The sequence below is a fragment of the Triturus cristatus genome, chromosome 12 (genome assembly GCF_964204655.1).
Source record: "Triturus cristatus chromosome 12, aTriCri1.1, whole genome shotgun sequence".
NCBI lineage: Eukaryota > Metazoa > Chordata > Amphibia > Caudata > Salamandridae > Triturus > Triturus cristatus.
The window spans coordinates 113,441,003-113,466,196 of NC_140595.1; the positions used below are offsets into that span (position 1 = coordinate 113,441,003).

General features: G+C 43.7%; 1 protein-coding gene across 1 annotated transcript in view; it reads right to left on the bottom strand.

Moving 5' to 3' along the window:
- Positions 1-25,194, bottom strand: part of INTS3 (integrator complex subunit 3) — a 590,139-nt gene that overhangs the window by 222,354 nt on the left and 342,591 nt on the right. The window contains exons 14-20 of the mRNA XM_085639326.1: positions 21,826-21,932; positions 16,063-16,236; positions 11,040-11,169; positions 10,377-10,431; positions 9,928-10,031; positions 7,181-7,225; positions 6,803-6,922 (exon numbers count right to left, since the gene is read on the bottom strand). Coding sequence (XP_085495452.1) covers positions 6,803-6,922; positions 7,181-7,225; positions 9,928-10,031; positions 10,377-10,431; positions 11,040-11,169; positions 16,063-16,236; positions 21,826-21,932 — 735 coding nt within the window. The remainder of the gene's footprint in view (positions 1-6,802; positions 6,923-7,180; positions 7,226-9,927; positions 10,032-10,376; positions 10,432-11,039; positions 11,170-16,062; positions 16,237-21,825; positions 21,933-25,194) is intronic.

The following is a 25,194-nucleotide window of genomic DNA, read 5'->3' on the forward strand; positions in this document are numbered from 1 at the left end:
GTCACCTATCCAAGGATACTTCGAAGACTCTTCCAGGACAACAACGTGCAAACATCCGGACCCAACACTAGGCGGCGATCTATGCACAGATATGAATTCAGCAGCCCACATGCCTCGAACATAAAGGCATACACTGTACTGAAAGTCCTTGCTGCATCAGGGATGACACCGAAACCGGTCCTAGGATGCTTGTTTCTGGTCCAGGAAGGACCTGGCTTGGCAGTTTGGGCTGGACTGTTCCCATGAGGCACAGGGTCAAGACTGATTTGCATATGGCCAGGTCTAAACTGGGGTGGTACGGTGAGCAAACGAATGATGGATTTAACTCAGATCCCTTGACTGGGGGTGAATGTTTTGATTTGTTCTGCATTCCGTCCATCTGTTGTGTGTCTTTTGCTTTCTCGCCCTAAGTGCGCCGGGTAGGCCCAGACTTGGGTCCCGGACTCACTGTGCCACTGGAATTAAGCTATCCTGGCTGATGAGGAGTGAAACCCCGAAACCGGTCCTAGGTTGCTTGTTTCCGGTCCAGGGAGGACCTGGCTTGGCAGTTCGCTGTTCCCACGAGGCACAGGGTCAATTCTGATTTGCATATGGCCAGGTCTAAACTGGGGTGGCATGGTGACCAAAATAATGATGGATTTAACCCAGATCTCTTGACTGGGGTGAATGTTTTGATTTGTTCTGCATTCCGTCCATCTATTGTGTGTCTTTTGCATCAGGGATGATGGCATACATTATCTTTCTCAAGTTCAGCCAATGAATTAAAATTTGCTACAAGTCTTCTTTTGATTTCTGAAAAGCAACACTTGACAAAAACAAAGTAATCAGGGGTGTTAAGGTCGATAAGATTGTCTCTGGTTCTGTAACAAGAATAAAGGCCAGAAGTGATCAGAGAGTCTGGACATTAGATTTTGGTTTCCTGAGGAGCTTCACTCTGTCAGTGGATCACATGAAGTAAGGCTTCTGTAAATAAGCCATAGAGCTTTGCAAATTGATACAGTGACTCTAAAGGAAGGAAAGCATTGGTGTCAGTATATCTTTGAGTGCCTGAAATAAGTCTGGTGGGAGCCCAAACAATCAAGGTGCTTCTTCATTTTAAAGACTTTTATACTATTGAAAAGTTTTGTTTATGTCATTCAGATGCCCAGGCTGTGGAAGGTCCACTGCTTATTGTGCTGAATGAATAATACCACGAGAAGTTTTCCTAATCATTTTTAGAAGATGCTCCAAACTACATCTGGTGAGATGTCTTCTACTACTATATTGACAGAGAAGTTAGGAATGAGGGACTTTAGGTGCTGCACACTTTACCGATGTGCTTAGTTGCCAATCTACAAGCCTTTTCTAAATATATTTTCTTATGTGCTATTTGTACATTTCATGCGTGGGATGGTTCTAATTTCCAGACAGTTCCCAAAGCAGGACAAAAGGGGAGGCCACAGAAAATAGTTTGCATCAGTAAAGTGGCCAAATGCTGCAATTATAGGTATCTTCTTAAAGTAGAAATCTGCATGCAGAGCTTCCAAAAGCCAACTAAATTGTTGCAGTCAGCACTTTGTCCTCTAGCTCAACTGAGACCAGCCTGGTGGGAGTTGATTGGCAATTCAATCAATCAATCATCATAGTCTTTATTCGAAAATTCAAATTCATAAAAGACACAAGTATCACAAAGTTACAATTCATTAAAAACACAAAAAATAAATGTAACAGGATCATAAAAGACATCATATAATAAATATTAAAATGGGTATTAAAAAAGGATTAAACAGTAAAGCAGACGACTAGATGATAGAATATCATATAAAATAAGGGGAGTTAAAACAGTAAAAGTATTCCATAACTCTATTACACAAAGCTCAATTAAGAATGACAGAGAGGGCGTAACAATTTGTTCCTTAGATACCATGCCCAGCCCAGATATTTGGCAAGACCAATGGAAATAATTGGTAGGGTATTAGTACGTAAAATCCTCAAGGCCACAATACTACTCCTAGTGCCCAAAGCCCTACACAATGGAGACAGCCAAATGCGTCTTGGGACAATATAAGCGTGGCATACAAACAAGAAATGACCAATCGATTCAGGCTGCATGCCACATACAGGGCATGCATCATTACCAGCATTTGACCAGCTACTAGTCAGTGACCTGAGTGGCAAGGAACCTATTCGTAGCTGAAAATATAATTTCCTGTCACTAGGTTTGGTAATCAGGTCCCAATAAATTTCTAGGGCTGGAGTAATTTTTGTCACTAAGAACCAATTAGTCATCCAGGAGCTATTGACTTGGCTCCAGATCTTAAAATCAATATGTTCCCAATACAGCATTTTCAAGGAGCTCTTAGAAGGGAATGTCATTGTCAGCGGATCACTCCACAGCCCCACCAAGCCCAAGTCAACCAAGGCAGCACGTATCTTCCTAAGCCAGCCAATCTTGTGAGAAGTGTCAGACTTGATAACATCCAAGAGTCCCCTGGCGTAGGAGGAGAGCTCCGGGGTAGACCACAACCTCCGCCAGTATAAAACAGGACGGAGGTTAGCTAATTCCAGGATAGCTCTCCTACCTAAATCATATCTTAAGGGGACCAATGGTGTACTCTGCGGTAGACCTGTAATACTGCGTAGGAATTTATTTTCGACTACCGTTAGGGATCTCAAGGAGTCGAAACCCCATAGTTCTGCCCCATACAAGACAGAGCTTAAAGCCTTTGCCTCATAGACTTGAAGGACAGGTTTAATTGGCTTAGTAAAGGAGGTTTTAAACTCCTTGAGTAAAACCCCAGTAGTCTGCTGTAACTTCAAGGAGGACATCATGACATGCTTATTCCACTTATTATCATTGGATATGTGCATACCAAGATATGTAAAGCTGTTAACCTCCTCTAGTGGCTGGGCATTCATGAAGAACTTCCTTACTCTGTAACTAGGAGGTGGGTTAAAAACCATAAGTTTGGTTTTCGATACATTTACTTCTAATCCATGGGCTAAACAAAAATCATCAAAAACGGACAAAGCTTTTTGCAAACCATTTGGTGTTTTTGACACAATAAGAGTGTCATCCGCAAACATCAGTATTGGGGTGGCTATCCCCGCCAGTTTAGGAGCATCTGTGGGAACACTGAGCATACGATCTACAATCCCATTAATATACAAAGAGAAGAGCGTCGGGGCCATAGTACAGCCTTGGCGTACACCGCGCTCGACTGGAAACTCTGTAGTAACCTCATCATAACCTCCCCATTGGACTTTAGCAAAGTTGGACTCGTGTAGTCTCATAACCAGAGTCAGAACTTCCAGAGGAAGCCCCAGCTTTGCCAAAACGAGCCACAACCTTGACCGAGGAACTAGGTCAAAGGCAGCTCTCAGATCAACAAAAGCCACAAAGAGACTGCCTTTCCCCAAAGTCACAGTCTTCCAATGTAATTGGATGAAACGAAAAACCTGGTCCACTTTACTAATCGATCTGCGGAATCCTGCTTGGAATGTGGATAAAACCCCATTGTCCTCTTCCCAATCTAATATTAAATTCAGGACCATCCTCCCGATAACCTTCTGTATTGTATCTATCAGACTAATGGGTCTGTAGTTACTCGGGAGAGCCTTATCACCTTTTTTGAAGATTGGGATAATAATGGCGGCCCCCTAAGATTTTGGTACAGGGGCACCTTCAGCCACCGCATTGGCCACTAGTGCAATGTACTTACTCCAGCAAGTTCTATTCTGGAGAAAGACATCAGACGGGACCCCATCGGATCCAGGTGCACGTCCAGTAGCTACCGAGGCCAGGGCCACAGAAACATCTTTGGGACTGAAAGGACCTTTAATGTAAAAAACATATGGGATTGTAACCAAATCACTATGTAAAGCACTACAGGCGTATTGAGGCATAAAATACCTGAGCCAATCTTCCTGTGCCACATGGTTTGAAGGGGTATCGGGCAGGCCACCCCTGTTCCACTTGATAATATTCCAAAACTTTCTTGGGTCATTCCCGTAGCTTGCTCCCTTTAAATCTTGCCAAAAGAGCTCGTCCCAGGTCTTTTTTGCTTGCACAAGGCATTTTTTATAGGCCTGCCTTGCCAGCTGAGTGCGAGTCCTATTGCCACTAGAGAGGGCTGCAGCTAGATTCGTTCTTGCCTTTCTGCATTCCCTATCAAACCAACGAAGCCGCCCAGAAGGGCGTGTTTTGTTTTTAACCGCTGGCTTCAAGAAGTAACCTTTTAGTCTTTCAAAGAATAACTCATGGATACCTGTAACTTGGGACAAACCTTCGTCGGAGGCCAATGCGTCCTCTAAATGCAAGATGGCACCAGCCAAGTCAGAATCTATTTTTGCTAGGGACATATCGTTGGCCGCCACCTCCCGCCATCTAACCCTACGCATATTATTAGAGGGCACAACTTCTGGCGGATAGAGTTCAATTGTACCTACTGCAGAGGAGGTACCGCTCCACCACTGGTGGGTGACACAAATGGGATTATGGTCACTCTCAACTCTAGATTCCACCACCATATCTTTAATGGAATGCCATAAATTATTACAGCAGAGGACATAATCAATTCTACTTTTGGAGCGACCATTGTCAAAAGTGTTAGCACCCATCTTGTCACCCAGGGTTCTACCATTCAAAGCCCTAAGACCATGCTCATAACAGAGTGAATTTATCTGGACTATAACCTCAGACCAACGTTTTATTGGGGGAAGAGCCAAGGCTGGGATATCCCACAGACGATCCTCCTCGGGATCAAGACCCCATTCTGAATCTGAGGCTAGGAGGGGTTCAAACGTGACATTAAGATCTCCCGCAATAATCGTGCCCTTCGTACTGCCGTAGGTATCCATAAGAGTATCCAGAGTGGCCAGAACTTGCGACCTTTTCCCCTTTGTCCCTCTAAGATAGAGGTTAAAAATAACCAGGTCTTGCATCGAGACCAGGGGCAACCTAACTAATTGGATATCTAGAGACCCAGTCTGGAACTCACTAGCCTTAGGGAATAAGGCCTGACGGGCCCAGATGGTTAGGCCACCCATAGGGCGGCCCTTAGGGCCCTTAACTGCTGGAATATGAAAGTTTAAATATCCTGGCAGATATAATGGCTCCACAGACCAGGTTTCCTGGAATAGACAAACATCGAAGTTACCTATAAACTCTAGCCATACAAGGGAATCCATCTTCGCCTTGAGGCCAGCAACATTCCAGGAAATCAAGGATCCAGGGCTAGATCTTGGCACCCCGCTCTGGGCATCAGAACAATGTGTGACTACCTGGGCATCAGAACAATGTGTGACTACCTGTGGACTCAGAGGCTGAATAGGCAAGTTTAGAACTTTTCCCTTGGAAGGGGAGGAAATACAAAAGTCAGCCAAGGAAGGAACATCAGAATTGGCCAGTGGCAAATCAGTATCAGAGCAAGTTCCACCAGGGATCATTGCGCTAAAATGATCAACCACTGGTCAATCCATGTCATTCCAATGGCAAATACCATTATTATCATTGGGATTCAGAACAGAAGACCCACAGTTGAAACCTATCCCCGGCCAGGCGAGACCCCTTCTGTCCTCGTGGATAGCAGATTGCATGTAAAAATAGTGTAAATCATGCACCTGGATCCCCGGGAGAGTCCAAGAGGGAGCATGGTGACATATAAAGTTAGCAACACGGCTGTCTTTAAAGTTAATAATAATAGAATCGCCGGAAACATCTTTGGGTCGTGATCCTACCCAACTAACCCTTCTTACAAGCAAGATATTACCATCCAGATTGTTAGGAATGGGCGTATGCCTATTTAGCCAGTAGATTACTTTATTCTTGAGTTCTTCACAGGTTTCGGGTTTTGGGTTTTTTATTTCGGGGACACCAGTTAAAACCACTACATAAGGGAGAGACTGAGGGGGAAGATGGATATGGGCCAAAGCCGGACGAGGGGTGGGTCCGATTGAACCAGTATGTGTGACTACCTTGACAACCTCTGGGACAACCTCAACAACCTCTGGGACAACAACTGGCTGTAGAGCCTTCTTAGGAGGAACACAATTTTTATTCCTTAGATTTGAGGGACCCTGTCCAGAGCTATCATGTGTTAAAACTGGTCGTGTACCAGGAAGAGCAGAGGGAGCTAAAACAACCGATGGAGAGGTGACTATAGGTGGAGAGCTCCGGTTGTCACTTGCTTTTATGGTGTGTTTAACTACATTCTTTAGGGAACAAAAGTTGTCTAGAATTGTCTGCTCTAGGTTGTCAACTTTGTCACTAACCAGTTTAATTCTTTCCAAAAGCGGTAACATTAGAGATCGAACCAATTGCTCAATCGAGGGAAGAATATCATTGGCTTGTGACTGTCCCATCGGGCAAATAGGAGCCTCAACAGGGTCTAAACACACTTCATGTGAGGGAGTGGCAGAAATAGAAACATTCTCTGCGATTTTGGGAATTTTACACTTTCTTACACCTTGGGCATTCAATTAACCAGCCTAGACAAACTACAGAGATACGCAAAGGGAAACTAAATGAACAATCTTGTGTGCATAAGGAAACATGGAAGGGAAGTATCAAAGTCTGTTAAATTTGACATGTCCTCTGGAACATCATTCATACATGAACACAACATGCAATTCACAAGTGCTAAACATCAAAACTTATCACATACATCAAGGTGGAAATGAAGGGACCCAAGTATGGGGATGGACCTCTCAAGTGGTATAAGTACAAGGGGGTGCGCCCCACACTAATCTATCAACTGCCACCAATTGTCAATCCCCCCATAGCCTAGTAGAGGTGCTGCTTCAACCACTCTTTTGTCCTCACCTTGCTTTCAAGTAGTACAACAAGTGGTAGCCAATCTTTGGCTGCTTCTGATAGAGTTCAGACAAGAGATCTAGGAGTAATGAAAAGCCACTGTTATCTTCCTGCATCTGAATCAGGTTCCTAAAAAAGGGCAATAGAAGAAAGTGTATCAGATAGTTCTCTCCAATGCAGTTAGCACTAAAAGAACATTTGTTAGTGATCTGAAAAAGGCATCTTTCAGCTGGATTCACTTCATATGAATACCTCTGGTCACAGCAGGATGCATGTCCTGCCTTCATCTCAAACAGAACCTCCTTGAAGTCCTTGGATACCATTCACTACAATGTGCATGGTCTTTTGAATTTAGAAAGAAGGCAAAATTGCCTACGCCAAACTTACCTAAATATTAAGTAAAGAGGCTTTCCCACAGACTCCTCCAGGGATCTGCAAAAAACAAATGTTTAAAAAATTGGATATCCCAAGTCAGAAACCCGCCTTTCACAACACAATGAAACGGTTTTAGAAAAATATAATCCTGCTAGTGTCCTTAATGATAAATATCAGGATAAAGCTTACAAAGAGCTCAAAATGGGCTCTTTGCTTTTCATACAATTATTGCCATACATTAACTTGTCAAAACATTTCTCTCCTCCCACCCTATGATCCATCCCCTCAACATCCCATCCAGAAAGAGGGGAAAGGGATTGCCTCGGGTATCGCAATAAGTATATCAGATCATCATTGAGTAGGTTGTGGCCAAGCTCAGTAAGAGAGAGGGCTGGAGGAGCAGAGATGGAGGTGCCTAGCGCTGGGGTCTTGAAGAGTTTCTGCTCTTATTCCATGATGTGTGATTTAGTGAAAAGCTGCAGCAGTTCAAAGCAGGCGATTTCCCATCTAGGGAGGTAGACAGAGTGAGATACACTGTAGGTTACCTGTTCCATAGCGAGAACATGCCATAGTTTGTTGAACCATAGGGATACAGAGCGCAGAGCACTCTTTCTTCTAGTATAGGGCAATAGTTGCCCCTGCCACATGCCTTACTAAGGCCCAATCAGCTGATTTCATACCTTCCACAGTGTCAAGTCTCAGTCTCAGAATTAGGAATTTCAGAGTCAGCCAAGATAGGGTATCCAGAGATCCCTCTTAAATGCCCCAGGATAGCTTCCCACAAGGTCTGGACCACCAAATGAGTATGCATGTTGCGGGTTCTTGTTCACAGCCCAGCATGTATCGAGGACAGAGGGAAACATGCACAAAAGGCATACAAGTGTTAAGTACCAATGGTAGAGTTGTTTGTAGGTTAACCCTTTGTGAGTGCTACAGTGAGTCTTCAGGATTTTCCACCATAGCCTTTCCCATTGTTTGTGAGAGAATATAGTCTCAACGTCCCATTCCCATTTATGTTGGAAGGGAAATTTGCTGGCGTGTTTGCTATTTTGGATAGCTTGATATGTTTGACATACGAGACCCTTGGAGCCAGAGAAGCTACAAACTAGCTCTTCAAGGTGTGTGAGGGGTATGGTGGCAACATTTGCGTTGGGTTGGTAGAGCACCAAGTGTCACAATTGGATATATTGGAGGCAAGTCACTTTAGAAACAGAATTCTTATTTAGATTTTTCAAAGGGCTTTATAATGCCCTTCTTAAAGATCGCATGTGTCTCTGCACTCCCCTGTCTCCCACTCCTGGGAGAATGCAGTTGCTGCTGCCGGAATATAATCAGGGTTGTGGTTAACAGGAGTGTTGGGGAAAGGGTACGTCGTAAGCCCCCTTCAGGAAGCTACTTGGTCCCAGGACTTTAGGACAATCGAGAGGTAGATTTTTCAGGGTCGGTATGAACGAGCTAGCCAGGACAAGTCCCGGAGTAGCCAGAACGCTACAGCCCATTTGATGTGTATTGATTTTTTAAATCACTCTTTCCCTCACCACACATTTGGATATGCATCGTAGGCGTGCCACCCAATAGTATCCCACCAAGTTGGGGCACACCAGACACCTGCTCCACTCCCTAGGCGGCATCAAGAGCACAGCTGAGATGCAAAGCATTATGCCTTTCTATACAAAGTCTGTTAGTCTTTTATGTAGGGATATCATGCCACCAATGGGAACATATATTGGCAGGGAGTGGAATACGTACAGACAAAAGGTGATGAGAGGAATGCTTGCAAATAAGTTTAACCACTGCAATCACTTGGGCCAGCATTCCAACCTATTGTTTTTCCACCCACTGTGCCACTCTAGCGAAAGGCCCATCTAATGCAAATAAGTTCTTACTCTGCTCCTTATGGAACAGCCTATCCTGAATTGCCAGGCGAGCACACTCCGTCTCCCTCTCTATAAGATCACAAAAACCCCAAGACTGTTTGGCTATTTCTAACCTGAGGTCATGGTGGGCATTAAAAAAACTATGGACTGCGTTCCTGCCCGAGTAATTACCAGTGGCTGAGATTCAAGCATCTCATCCATCACTTTTTTGTTTATTTTAGTGCGACACCTTAAGTATGATGGATGTGCCTAGACATGGGTCCCATGCTCGCTGCGTCACTGGAACCAAGCCGCCCGACTGACTAGCCGGACTAGGGCAAAACCGGGCTAGCAGGTATGGGTAAAATTTTCCAATTCTCTAGTAATGGTGAGGCCTAGGTATCTAAGTCTACTATTGCTGGAAGGGATGTAGGTGGTCAGACAAGGTGAAGAGAAAATCAGCTGCAAAGAGATAGGCCTTGTGTGATTCTCCCTAAAACGAATGCCGGTCACCCAGTTTGAGATCCTGATGTGTGTAGACAGTGGTTTGACATTGGCAGCAAAGGGGGGGGGGGGGCAGATACCCCTGTCTAGTCCCCCTAAGTAGTGGAAAGAGGCAAATGTGATGGTCCTTAATCCCAGCTGTGGGAGCTCTTTTAAGCTTTTTGAAGACTGGCAGGTAAATGCCATCAATAAGGGTCCGGAGAACCTAAAGAACTCAACACAATGCTTTAATCGACCTTAACATAGAAATATCCAATTGTATACTAGGATGCACATCTCATTAGAAAACTGAGCAGTTGCTGTCACCTTCTGGACAACCATCCAGAGAAGAAAGGTGCATACACATACACACCAAAAAAGTGAACATATCTATATATCACAAGAATACAAACCACTTACTCTTCGGTAATCTCTTCTGGTAATACCTCTCCGCGAAAATGAGCCTTAAATAACTCCTGAAGGCAGGAAGCAAGAACAGCCAGCTGTTCTGAATCGAAGTCCTCCTGGAAAACAGATAAAGGCAGAAGGGGTGAAAGGAATGGAGGGGACATTATGGACAGTGAGACAGGAAGGCGCACACATGCAGCAATTACAAAATGTTAGAACAAAACCAGGAGAACAGAAACGGAGAGCGAAATGGGAAAACAAGGAGAAAACGTAATTCTCCCACAATATAGGGTTTACAGCTCTGTGTGCTCTCTGCTGATGCACCTAATCTTTAAGTCTTCCTCTTAAGTTATTACCATGGAAAACAAATACATATACAAGATTCAAAGATGCACAATACAAACATAGTACACTGCTCGCCACAAACCACTTTCACACAAGGCACAAAATAGCTAATTTACCTCTAGGATCTGTTCCACAATTTCTTGCATGACTTCACACTGTGCCTCGGTATCACTGCATCAGAAAAAGATAGGTAAGCACCACATATACATAATCAACTGTGAATAAAACTGGGTAAGAAACTGAAAAGGTAAGGGGAATCACACAGCAAGAATACAGAAAGAAAGGAAACAAGCGAAAATGCAGGAAGCAACTAAAGATGAGAATAGAGAGAGAGCCTGGAAGCATTAAAGAGATAAGTACTAATGAAAGAAAAGGAGGTGGAGCAGAAATAAAAGACACGGAAAAGGCAGCGAAGAATAGGCGAAAAATAACAGCACGGACAAGGATTACGAGCACAGTTTACCCGCAAGATGGTAGGTGATAACAGGAGGGGGCAGAGTACCACGATAATTAACAGAGTGCCAGGGAAGAGGGAAAGCATGTTGGTAATGAGAAGGGAGGAAGCAGAAATTAAGAGAGCAGAAGAGTGTTAAAAAAAATTGTTTCACTGTGGTGAAGGAGTAGGAAGAGAAACAGTGATCAAATATGGAAGTAGTGTGGCAGGCAAATAATGAGGGGCATTGCAGGAGTAAAGGGAGTGGATTGAATCATCATCGAAAGAGGATCGCACACACACAGGGAGTGGAGTGTTCTGCAGGTAAAGCAAATATAACACAAACCTTCCTTTTTGGAGGGAAACCACTTTATCTTTCAAAGACTCGTCTAATTGGTCCAAATAAGGTGTAATATCGATTGGCTCCTCAATGATTGTCTCTTTGATCGGGTGGAATCGAAATTCTCTCTTCTTGCCTATGAAGAAATCACAACTTTTTTAGCTTAATGTAGATAAGTTACTTACAACTTTAGTTCTTCAGTGTGGGTATCTTTCATAGGTTCACATGTTTGAATTATTCCCTGTTTTCAGTCTCTGAATCCAGGGTAGTTTAAAAGAGCCAATTAGAACGGTTAATATAGCTGTAGGCCCAATAACAGTGTTTCTTCAGTAGCACAGGCACATTATTCAAAAACAGCCAAACGTTAACCAATCAGGTGAATGCTTCAGGACTCTCACGCCCGCTAAAAAGCCACCATTGCTTAGGTTTTCTACCACACGTCACCTCCCCTATGCCACCTCCGAGGCCTGCTTCAGTCAGTAGTGTTTGGTGAACGCATACTTGTCTTTCCGTATCACAGCTCAACTTATGTCGTGAAGGTGCACCTGCATGGAGGCTGCAATTGAACACATGCTTTTGCTAGTATGTGCCATGAGTTTCTTGCAGAGACTGATTAGCATTCTTGTGACAAAAGACGAGACATGGAGACACCACGGTTTCCTTCTTTCTCACTGTTCTACCTCCTCCGCTTTTTCCCTTCTCGCTTGCATTCTTTCTTTCCTTCTCCCCTTTCCTCTCATTACCTACATATTACATTTGTTTCTTCTCCTTTGGTCCTCCTTGCTTCCTCCCTTCTCCTCTTTGCTCCTTCTAGCCTTTGTTCCTCCCTTCCTTAACTTAGTCCCCATTATTTCAAATTTCCCTTTCTTCCTGCAGTCAGTTTGTCTCTTCTTTGCCACTGTTCATTAAGTTTTGACCCTGCCTCACTTCCTTTCTCTCACTTTTCACTTTATCTTTCTTCTTTTACGCCTTTTCTTTCTTTCTCCTCTTCCCTCCTAGTAACTCAGAATGGACTTCATTCCCTAGAAGTAGCTCTCACTGTTGAAAAGGTTAGAGACACCTGGTCGAAGGACTTCAGGAATTCCCCTTCTGGTGCAACGAGTATACCTCTTTGAAGTGTGATCATTCCAAAGAACTGCCTCTTAAGAAACCTAACTATGATCTTGAAGATCTACATCGGGTGTCCAACTGCCTATTTTCTTTCCAAACAAAGATGAATGCGGAATCAAAGCCCTTATTGTGTTGATGTATCCAGTAGATCATATATTTCATATTGTAGCTTGGCCACATGTTGAAGGCGTTCTGTGGTACGTGAGCAGCAGGGCAGCTGTTGCCAAAATTCCATTAGTTTCCGCAATGGACAATCTTGTGTACTCAACGCTCTGTAGTGCTGCCCTCCGATTGTAAGGCAAAGTCTGAAATTCTCCACTTCACAGAATGGAGAGGGGCAACAGGCAATGTGAAGAGGTCAATCTCTCGTTTTTGCATTGGTCTTAAGTGTATGAAGAACACTGTAAGTCCTAACAAGGGTTTTTGTTGCCCTTTTTCTGCTTTCTGTAATATCCTCGATTGCTGGTGGCAATGGCCATACTATCGCCACCGAAACCATACTGTAATGATCCTCCTATGAAGTTCTGTGATGTTCTGGATCCAGGAAATTCAGAGGATGCACAAAATATCAACACTCCAAATGAGTGTCCCTTTTTATGCCATGAAGAGTTTAATCTACATTTTTTTGCCATTTAAAGGCATTTTGAGGAATTTTACTGTACTTCCGATCGAAAAGAAGTGCCAGAGACCTGAAAGAACTAACTAATGAAAGACCACATTGGAAATATCCATAGTTACACTGAGAACAGCAGACAACTGTCTAGTTCCTTCGTAAATGAATGCTTTGGCTGCTGGTAAAGGACATGAATGGCTTGTGTATTCATTGTCTTAATGGAATTTGCTGCCATGGCTTTCGTTTTTGTCCATTACGTCAATGCACCTGCCATTCCACCAAGGGGGTGTAAAGGTAGGTGTGACTCGACTGCATGATGCACGTTGAGCTGCGACGACTGAATGCAGACATGTGTGAACATTATGCCAGGAAGGTCCAGAGTTTGCAGCACAGTATTTATTTTCCATACATGGAAGTGCAAGAGGGACTATGTATATATTTTTAATTAGCTTACGTCCATCATGGTAGGCGTAGTCCAAGCTACGAATGGACTTGAAAGTCTCTCTGAAATGTTTTCTGGGTTGTTCCTTAAAATCAAAGTGGAAACGTTGCTGCTCTGCCACTGTCATGAGATTGACAAATTTCTCTGATCGGCTTTCCAGCAGAGTGTGAAATTTAGAAATATAATTCGGTGTACAGTTCAACTGAGATGGTGCCCATTTTCTAACATGAGCGAATCCTCAAGGTCATGCTGATCTTACGAGTCACTGTCATCAATTGCATCCTGGCTCATTACGTCCTCTTCTAGTACACCTTCTGCATATGCGACTTTATCGTCCCTTTCCTCTACGCTTAGGTTGCCCATATTCCCTAAAACTGGGTGGAATTTGAACCAGCTGAGGTGGCGGCAGTCACTGGTGCAAGTAGTGAGAAAGCAGAAGATGATCTAGATGCTACTGCTGTGGTGGAGGAGGCTGGTTTTGTTGCAGAACTGTCGGCCATTGAAGTGAATAATGCTCATCATATTCCAGCAAATACTAAGCTTTTAACTGCTGCAGACTATACACCATATAGGTCTGATCTCCTTTTGACACAAATTTCTGATTATCATCTTTGTATTCCAAATACGTTTCCAAAATATGGGTGATTAGATGGTGCAACAACTTCAGAGGAAAGAGGGGCAACACAAAGTTCAGTGGTCCCTCTAGTGATCGGTAATGGCGATATAGACAAAATGCAATGTTCAAGCCACAAAAGGTGTTGCAGAGGCCACTGGATGATCTACAATTTGCAGTGAGAAAGCACTTGTCAATGGCGAGGACATAGCCATCGACGAAGCTGTTAGAGAAAAGGACTACTGAAGACCATACAGTCGATGAGGCTGTTGACAATGAGTTGATCGTCGATGAAGATGGCGTCAACGAAAACTGAGGAGCAGATGATTTTATAATTTTCATAATCAATGAGGCGGTTGTCAACAACATTTTCTACAGGAAGAGTAATAAGATCGCTCCTGTGGCCATTTTTGCAGGTGCCAGGCCAATGGGATCATTGCAGGCTGCAAGAGGATGGTATGCTCTTCTAAAGCAGAGGTAGGTTTAGAAGAACCTTTTCCGGCGAGTACCTCAGGCACCTCCAGGTGCAGGTGCCTCCCTGTATGTGTCTTTTAGCAGAAGTTCCCTAACGTGCACTTATAGTAACATCTTCCTAATAAGGCGCCGTCCCTTGAGGCGGGGCATGTCTTTTGTAGATCTACAGCTAGGTGTCCGTCTCTGGCACTCAGTGTTTTTAATCTTAAAGGCATACTGATGTCACATTTTAATGCCTTATTTTTTGGGTAAAGGCAGGTAATACACTCAGTGAAGAACTTTTTGAAACCACAAGCCGAGCATGCTTTAAAGAGAAATTTATTTTCTTTCACAGATATTGGCATCCTATCTGAAATCTCCCTGTTCCAGGGTATAGAGAATCACTCAAACCACTCACTGAAAAAAAGAGCACGGGCATGTAGGTCATCCAGGTGAGACGAAATTGTGAGATCTGAATTTTCTGAAGTAAATGTAACAGAAAGAACAGAGTCCAAGGGGGGGGGGGACTGCCTCATACTCAGGGTATGTTAGAAAATCTTAGCTACGGTTACTTCTCGGGAGTGAACAACATAGGAATAGTCAACATCGGAGTGCTTTTCAGTAATGGGAATGCACAACTAAACAAACACTGTTCTTGGGGTTATAGCTATTTTAATAATGATTACTGATCTTTTGAACTGCTGGTAGTTTGAGAGAAATGTTAAGACTTAACCAAGCTAAGTTGGCAAGAGTGGCAGGGTGTTAACAGAAAGAAGTCTACTGAACTATGAGACTTCAATTATAATAATTTAAAACTTCTTAGTCTTTTGCTCTTCCTTTTCTCAACTACTGAACATTTATCATCAATAAAAGAGAAAGGGCATGCACAAGTGTACTGGATAACTCAGATGTCATCTTTATATATTCAAATTAGAGCATATTGATAATTTGAAGGGAGTAAAACGTAAGGCAATGATTCATTGCATCTCCAGTACCCTGCTCCCCATAGCACTCCCCATTACAAATTCCTATGCTGAGGTCTACTTCTGAAAAATGTAGGTAAAAGTTGGGGAAAACCTACTTAAAGCCCAAGATATCCCTCCACTAGTCATCAAGCTACGTTCATCTAAGCATTATAACATTAAGAAAATTGTATGCGAGGTCACTTCGCACCCCATGGCGAGCAGACACAAGCAGGTAACTGCAAGATAGATTGTTTCTGAAACGCTAAAATGACAGCACAGATGGGCCAGTACAGCAAAGCTGAATGGTAGATCGGGAGGAAAAAACATTTTGCATGAAGTGGTCAACTTAATCCATTACTACAAACATACCAATGTAGGCAACCTTGACGTTAAAGTGCTCTACAGGCAACATAAAGGAGATATGTTATTGCCAGCCAGGGCATTTCAACAAACTACTCATCATGGTCAACTCAACAGCAGCTCCTCTCTCATTACCCTCTCTAAACATAAGGAGTCTCTGTTGCCTCCTCAAAATGAAGCTCACTTGAAATATATTCCAAATGCTGTATATTTGCCAAGTGCAGGTCTGATAAAGACAAAAGGGGTGAGAGAAGGCTTACATACTTGTAACAGCTTTTCTGAAAACATGTTATGTGGACATAATGCAAACGTAGACTGGCATGTAAATTTAGAAGAATACAAGTTTGCGCCAAGCACATCTGGTCCAACATATTACAAGAACAAAAGTGGTCTGGGATTGAGGGACAACGCAATGGAACGGCCAACAAAATGAATACTGTACGAGTAGATGAGAACAGGACGCATACTCATACCCTTCTGTGGCGGCTGAGTCGCTGGTGGTGATGGCTCGCTGCTCGGCTCTTCACTTTTGATGTTCACCTCTTCGTCATCATCGCTGAATGCGGCCTCAGCAGTATCATAGCAACTGTCCTCTTTGTCAGCCATGTGATTTTCCATCTCCATGGAAACCGGCTCTTCAGTTTTGACTGCAGGAATAAAAGGGGAAGAAGCTCAAAAGTCCAGCCTGCTGTGGATCAGCAGGTGGCATGAGGAGCAGTTGGGAGAATGAACAGACTTCCAAATGCACACATCATCCTCGTGCTCACCAAACTTTCACCCCTAGACCAGTTCCTTGGAAATGGACTTCGTAAGAATCAAACAAGAGACAAACTACCGAAAAGTATGGTGAAAAGGAGCACTTTACAAAATGCCAACTGCTGATTTAATCAATGTACTGCAGATATGCATTTTAAAAAATACATCCGAACACAATCCGACTCATTTGTAATCAACATTGTCAAGGCATAAAATAGTGAAGGGCGAAGCAGCGGGTGAAGGAATATTGAAGGCCTGTGTTGGAAGGATAACGGGAGCCCAGAGAGGAATCTGGGATGAGGTATTTATCAGGTAGAGTGGGGGTTTCTGGCACTTTTTAGCCAACCCGATCCATGTATCTAAAGAAAGGCCTAGAAGAATCAGGAGTACAGCGGTCCCAATAACACAGGAGGGCAAATTAAACTGTGGAATAATATCCAATAGTAGAAGAGACGTCCTAGAAAGTATTGCTGGCATTGCATGGGAACACACAGGGTTTCTGGTAAGCAGTTACACCCTCAACATTATGACTGACGGAAGGCAGAGTAGGTGGAATTACTGGGCACACCTCTTGTCGATTGTGCGACTGCAGAGGGAGTCGCCCTCCACGACCAAAAAGCCATAGCAACCCTTAGCTTGGGTGTTTTTATAGTCATTGCGGAAGTAGGAAATTCCTTTTCCCGTGAGCAAATGCTTTAGGTAGCACTAGAATTAGGGCTTCATTTAGCCCTGAAGAAAGCCATTGACCAAGTATTGGCACCAGAGTGGGCTGGAACAGTTGGAATCATTAAGAATGAGTGGATCATTACAGACAATTTTCATATTTGCTTTTAATCATACCCGAGGTACCCACTAATAAAGGTATTTCCTTTGAGTGTACCTCAAGCTATTTTTTAAAGTAAACTGGATCCCGCTATTATTCCAGTACATCACTTATCAAGAACTCCCACGTACTGAGGTTGAGTGAACCCTGAGAGTATCATGCTATCAGGATGGAATGAGGATGCTTAAGCATGCCACAAAAGAGAGGGTGTGGCTTTCTCATTCCATATATAACTCATAACTTCGGTTACCAGGTTGATGACTACTCGGATAACCCTGTACACTAATGCATCTTTGTGGTTTGCGATATGAATTCTGAAGGATGTGTAATGGCTTGACTTGTAACTCTCCCGTGGTGATATAGAAGCAATTATTATTGCCTAGAACCCCATACCCATTTTAGGGCCAATGAGCCACCGGTCAATCACACGGTCTTGTTGAAGTGTGTCAAAACAATCCAATATGCAGCTAGCACAGTGAGAAAACTGAAATTGCGACACTGGATCTGTGACTCCAGTACACTATCTCCCTTTTCTCTGCATTGAGCTTGTTTGTAGGTTTTGGATACTTATTAATAGTGGTGTAACAAAATACAACAGCCTGTGACCACTGCCATCATCTTGGTTAACACCCGAGGGGCACTGGCAAGGCCAAAGGGGAGCAGGGTGAATTGAAAGTGCTTGTGGCCTATGGTAAAGTGCAGATAGCGCCGGTGGGCAGGCAGGACAGGAATGTGGAAATGGGCGTCCTGCAAGCCGAAAGCTTCCATCCAGTCTCCGGGGTCCAGGGCAGACAAGACTTGAGCTACCATGATCATCTTGAATTTCTCCTTCTTGAGGAAGAAGTTGATGGCATGTAGATCGAGGATAGGACAAAGGCCTTTCTCCTTTTTGGGAACCAGAAAGTAGTGGCAATAGCAACCATAGTCTACTTGTGGCACCAGAACCCTCTGTATGGCCTTGGCCAAGTGAGCCATGACTTCCTTGCGGAGCAAGGATAAAAGATCCTCCACCAGCCGTTTGTGAAATAGTGGCATGGAGGAAGGGGGAAGTCTCGAACGGGAGGGAGTAGCCCCTTCAGACGATCCGCAAGACCCACCTGTCTGATGCCATGGACTGCCAGTGGGGGAGTTGATGGCGAATTCTGCTGCGAACCGTATGCCCATGATCATAAAGGGGTAGATTAGAAGGGCTTGTTGAAGGCTGCAGCTGGCATTTCAAAGGAGGAGGGGGGGGGGGGGGGGGGGCGTCAGACCAGACCGCTGGCTGGGGAGCATGTGTGGCTCGGTGGCTGGGAAGAAACTGTATTGTTTGGAAGCCCCTTCCACAGCTTGAAAGGCAGATTGGGGGTGACATGGGGCTGCCGAGAGGCCCAAGGACATGGCCGTAGCCCACGAGTTCCTGAAGTGCTGCAGCACCAAGTCTGCCTTGCTGCCAAAGAGACAGGTGCCAATGAAGGGCATGTCCATAAGGAAAACTTGGACATCCCCCGAAAAGCCAGTAGTCCTCAACCAGATGTGGTGCCTCTGGGCCACTGTCGATTAAACCGCTCTGCCCAGTGAATCGGTCGTGTCCAAACCACAGCAAATTGTGAACTTTGCTGTGTCTCTCCCGTCAGTAAAGGCCTAAGAGAGGATGGCACATGCCTTCTCTGGAACCTGTAGCAGCACTTGAGAAAACGTGTCCCACAGAAAGTGGGAGTAGCAGCCCAAAAGGCATGCAGTGTTCACAGACCACAGTGCTAGGCTGGCAGAAGAACACATTTTCTTCCCCAGGAAGTCCAGCCTCTTGGATTCTCTGTAGGGGGAGCGGAAGGAAATGCACCCAGGGAAGTTGTCTTGGACCACCAAGCTCTCCGGGGCAGGGTGTAGGGGGAAAGTTTGGGTTCCGTGGGGAAGTGGCAGCGGTCGATCGTCCTATTCACAGGAGACCATATGTTGGATGTGGACCAGGTTCCCAACAGGATGTCAGTGAGGGTATCATTGAACGAGAGGAGACTTAGGTTGCAGCACTTCCATCAAGATGCTGGACTTAACTGCCACCGAGGGCAACAGAAGGTCAAGGGACCTCAGTCGCTTTCTGCATAACCGTTTAGGAGGCTCCCTCCACCACAGCCACAGTAGGGGGAGAAAGCATGCCAGTCTCTGGAGAAGTAGCCAAACTACTGGCATCACCCAGTTACTCAGACAAGTCCACATTAGGTTCTCTTCATATGGCTGGTATTTTTTAGGGCCCAGTGACCCTTACTAGTCACTTCCGGAGCGGACAACACAGACAGAGCCAAACGACGCCAGATTCCGGCGCACAGGCGTACTGCTAGCGAAAAATCTCCAAGATCCAGTCTGATGCCTGGGGAAATTAAAAGGAAACAAATCTGCGGCTAGAAGTCTCTGTCAGATTATACACAACTGTCGGTAATGGTATTATGTCTGAGTCAGAAGGATTTAGTATTGGCTGCGCCTCGTCGGACAACACAATCGGTTGTGGATCCTCCTCTAGTACTAGTGTCAACGTACAAGGGATCAGCACAGATTTTGGTGTTGGAACCCAAGTCGCCCGATGCCAGTGAGGAAACTTAAGCAGGTTCAAGGAGGACGGAGGATGGATCTTCTGGCAGTAACCTGAAGCTTGGGGCTCGAAAGCACACCAGAGAGAGTCAGAAGTAAGCCAAAGATGCACAGAATGACCTCACTACAGGCCTCAAACTGCAGCGGCATCACCAATGGATACAGAAAGTTGGAGCGCATTAGGACCTGGGTTGAAATCGTCTGTTCGTGGAACAAGAGCGAGACAGAGAGGCATGGTGCACTTTCTAATGTGACCCAGAGCGGTGAGAAGGGGCCGAGTGCCTCTTGGGCTTCATGTGTTTTTTCTTTGACTTACCAAAGGAACTCGATCGCAATGAAAATCTGTTGTAGGAACGACAGCAGGTATGCACTCTCTACTTCAACAGGGAGCGAGAGCTGCATTGCGGTGTTTGCCCCTTTCTTAGATGACTCTCGGGTTCAGTTGGGCGCAGTGGTTGGAGCCCTTGGAGTTGTGCACCGAACCCAAACCTCAAAAGCACACCTCGTGGGAATCTATCATAGACATCTATTTGCAATAGTCCGTACGAGATTTAAACCCTGTAGTCTTGAAGGTGGCATGTTCCCTTGCACACTGGCAGATTTGTTCTCAACAAATCTCTCCAGAGGTGAGCAGGCGCGGAGCTCTGGATAACCATCTGAAGGCGCAGAAGTAAAGGAACTGATTTCAGCATCCATGGGTGGCACTTATACACAGCTCCATTTGCTAGTTCCAGAGTTGAATGAACTTGGTGCAGAGTCGCACGGTGCCACCTATCGGCACATGGGAGCAATGTTATTTAAATCTCCTGGATCTAGTCTGGTGCGTGGGAATATTGTAAAAGTCAGAAATCTGTGGTTAAAAGTATTAATTAAATACCTAATGTTGTACAAGTCTGCCACAAGGGAATTTCACTGTTCGTTATTTAGAAAAGGCCTTTAAGGCTCTAGGGAACGTCTGCCAGCTGTGCCACAATACTGATGTATAAAAAGAGACAGATCTCTACAAAAGCTCTGACAAACTCAGTTGCTCCATATAACAGTCGCATATACTAGAAATGCTACAAATTAAGCCACAGGCTGTTTTTATTGTGATTAAATAGTTATTCAGGGCTCTTATACCACTCTTAACCTCAATTGTATTTAAAGAGCCTAGACTATTTCTCTATTGTACTCGCAAGCCTGCTATCTTTACATATGAGTCTGATGTAGACTAAGTTTTCTAATGATCTCTCTACTTTAAAGAGGAAATTGCAATTCACTATTAGCTTTGTAATAAGATATTTGTTGCTTTTTGTCCTACCTAACATCAATTTCCCATTTTTTCAGATTATTTGGATTTGTTCTTGTATAAATTGTAGAGGACTTTAACATCGGATCTTGGGTCATATAATCCTTAAAACCTGGGAGTTTCCTTTCTCCTCTTCTTGAAATAGCTAAAGGGAAAACACTCTTCCTACAGGGACAACTTCTGGTTCCTTTAGGGTCACACGGCAGCCAAAGCTGGGTTTAAAGACAACTTTAAGCAGGTGTCTTCCATTCAAATATTTCTAGCACGGTGGTCTACTAACAGCTTTTTGGCAGTATGCAGTACAGGACCACATTCTGTGCATTTCAAAGGCACATTTTCTAGCAATATTTTTTTGATGAACCCTTTCTCATACCCTGATAGACACTTTTTGGAAACATGCTGCTTAAAGTCACTTTCAGACTACAATTCCAGATATTTTCTGTTAGCATGTGTTCTCATATTTAGTCAGCTTTTTGATAGAATACCCATTGATTGCTTACAATATCTGAAGCGCGGACAGCTGTTTCCCGCACACATTCAATTATCTCCTCATTAGAGACTGCTTCAGTGTTTAGCAGTCTTAGTGCTATCTGAAATACTATATTCTAGACAGAACAGCTGCAGCCAGCCAGTCTGCATGGCCCCCTTTTCACTGACATCTTTGTGATATTAAACTATGTTGAGAATTAAAAGGACATCCTTGTTTTGTTACACATTTGAAAAGCAGCGTCCATAAAATAAAGAGGCTGACACAACCAGCACAGAGTTCAAGTAATCCTGCTGTTTCTCATTTGGGCTACTCACCTTCTGAAGACGAAGATGTCGCCTTACAAAACTCTGGGAACTTCTCCCTGAGCATAGAGCGCAACTCCTTGTCCAACTTGGGGTTATCGAATAAAGGAGCCAAGTGCCTAATAGACAAGAGACAAGGAAATGACTTGTTATAAGAAAGGATAAGTCACAAGCAGAACTCTTAGGAATCTAATTAAACACTTTTACATCCAAACAGGGAAAATGACTGACTACACGGAAAAAACAGGCAATATAATCGAACAAGTGTGGCTCAAAACAATATTTTGGGCTTTTGGATAGTAAAATGGATTTACAATCTACTCCAACACAGACACTTCCTTCACGGACTTAAAGAAGGGGGAGAAAAGATTACATGGACTGGTTCAAACTAAGACTACCAAGAGTCTGTCAGGATAATGGACAAAGCAAACACTCTGTTTTGTTTAAAAACATACAACAAGGACTTATAGCTACAGACAGGGGCTTCAATAACACAAGGAGGACACTGCCAACGAAAACAACAAAGACTGCTCCCGAACTGGTACACTTCCAGAAATGTAGTGCTTCAAAGTTAACTGTCGTCGTGCAGAAAACAAGTGCATCATTTTGTTATAACTCTATTCTCTCTCAACTCAACTGATAGCGATAAATCAATTCATGTTGTCTTCATAACAGCAATAGCACCCACAACAAGTAATTTTCCCTCACTACATAAAAGTAGTGAATATATTTAATGATATGATGCATTACCACTGCGCAGCTGAAAAACCAAAAATTACAAACCATTTTATTATACGCTGCCCTAAATATACTCATACATGCTCTTGCATAACACATTTGATCATTATATCCAAAATTACAGATGGCCGGTCTATCTATTTGAGATATTTCACCTTACTGATTTGTAAAGAAACGTATCATCTTCACAGTATTGTTTCAGCAGTTATCCCCTTTATCAGGAGATCATAATATACAGTAACTTCTAGTACAGCCTTTAAATGACACTACTGCTGCAAACGTTGGGGGGCACACCTTTGTTCAGTACACAGCAAAGTTACCAGCATCTTATTGCTCATGCAATAACCTTCACTTGCAAATTGTGTGCTCCGCATTGTATGTAAAAAATATATATGATAGAACGTTTGCAGAGTTCTCCAAAAACAGATTCTACACCACAAAATAAACCGTTCTTCGTGGTGCTTAGGTCTACAAATACCTTCACTAAGGCACCTAGTGGAAATGTTGTCTGGAATTCCTGGGTGAAGATGTGTAATGTAAATACAGACCTCCCAGCTTTGATCAGGTAATAAAATGCTATAAGTATGCTGTGGGAGGCCTTTAAGGCAGTCATTCAGGGACAAGCCCAAGCTTTGATGGGAGGGCAGAAGAAGGACGCTGCAGTGGAATGTAGGGTCATTGAGCAAGAAATCCTTAATCTGGAGGCTAGAGTAGTGGAGGAGGGAGGGCCGGATCTATATCATAGACTCCTATTGCGCCAGCAGGACCCAAGGTTACTAGTGGAGGTGCCACGCGGTCACACGCGTGGACCATTCAGCGCCGCTTGTATGAAGTTGGAGATAAAGCCTCCAAATTACTGGCTTGGCTAGAAAGGAGGGAATAGGGACCCGTCGCGGGAGTCCGCGATAGGAGGGAGTCCCACACACCAAGAGCACGGCGATAGCAAAAGCATTTGCGTCTTTCTACGAGGGCCTCTACACACCAGCCAGCACCAGGACCTCCTCAAACATCAACGCCGGAGGCAGCATTTTTTTAGATGCTTAGTCAGGAATATAAATTGTCAGAAGCCGGAGATAGGAAAAATGTCAGATGTTTTTAAATGAGATGTTCAAGAAATAAAGCGGACGAGAAGGGAGGGTAATTTGTGACTTCAAAGAACCAGAACCCAGGACTAAAAATAAGCAATCCTTTCTTTTGCATCATAGGGTGTTGATTGATGGTCATAAACATTAGAACAGCAAGGTAACACATTTCATAAACCTTGTAGATGTGTCATGAGAGACTGGGGTGACTCTGAATACAGAGTTAACCAATAAGATTATTTAGAGTAGACAAACACTACAGCCATCTATTCCATCTCGTAAAAGTGTAGAATGCTTTCCATGGGGCCACCTTGGCTATGTCAGTAGAAGAATGTCTCTCATCAAGCCCAATGTAGCCACTTTTCCTTTAGTTGAATGGTCTATTGGTTTCCATGGCAGCGTTTTACTTAACAATTCATGACAGTGAAAAGCAGAATAGAATCAAAACAAGAGATGGATTTTTTTTAAGTGGCCAGATCCTGGCGACTATGACGTTAGTTGATAAAGTCCTAGCTATTTATATTTGTTTAATGTTTATCTTGTCTAGACAGCAGTGTTGAAATCTCTTTATATCCAGTGAGTTCAATGAATGCTGTGGTGGTGAAGAAGGACTGCAAGAGAAAACTCTGAGTGTAATGATTTAGCTAAAATGAAATTCAGATATCCCTTTAGGGAGGAAAGACCGAGGGATTCATGTCACTACTCTAACTGCATGGAACACAGTACGGGGTTCTACTTCAATAAGAGCTTGACTTTCAATAACCTCACAAGCTGGAGTAAAAGCAACTATAAAGGTGGTCTTCCAAGAGATGCTAAAACGAAGACTTGTGAATAGATACAAAAGTTGTACCCGTTAATATCAATAGAACCAAAGTGAGCTCCCAAGGAGGCAGAGGGGTCCTTAGAGGTGAAAATCTTTCCCTAAGCCTTCTAAAAACATAAAAACGTTTATGACAGGAATCCTAAAAAAGATACTTTCGTTAGAACCCTTTCTGGAAGGTGCAATATGGGCAAGCTGGAATTAAATGGAAGAGAATTGCAGCATTGCTTGATCCAGTTACAATATGTACAGGAGAATCACTTCTTGGTAGGATATAGTTATACCCTTGTTGGTGACACCATAGGCAAAATCACTTTCATTTAAACAAAGAGGAAGCACCGGTTTAAGGCTACTTAGCTTCTGTTAAAATGTCCATGCAAGACTGTGGAGAAGCCGATAACTATACTGTCTGATTTCAGAAAACATTAGGCCAAATTCAAGGATGTCAGGTTCAGGTGGAAAATAAAACCCTGTAATCTTGTGAGGAGGTTCGACTTGTAAGGCAACCTGTGTGGTTTCACTGACATTGCCTAGGCCACTTGGCACAATGAGGATCATTGTTGGCCGACAATTTTGAATCTTCAAGATTATTGTATTGGTATTAATGGATATAGAGGAAAAGTGCAGAGTACGGAAATGGTACTTACTTGTAATCCTAGTTCTGCATCGTAGGAGTCCTCACTGAGTTATGAACGTTTAAAGGGGTCCCGGCACACAGGTGGGACTATTCTATGCTCATGT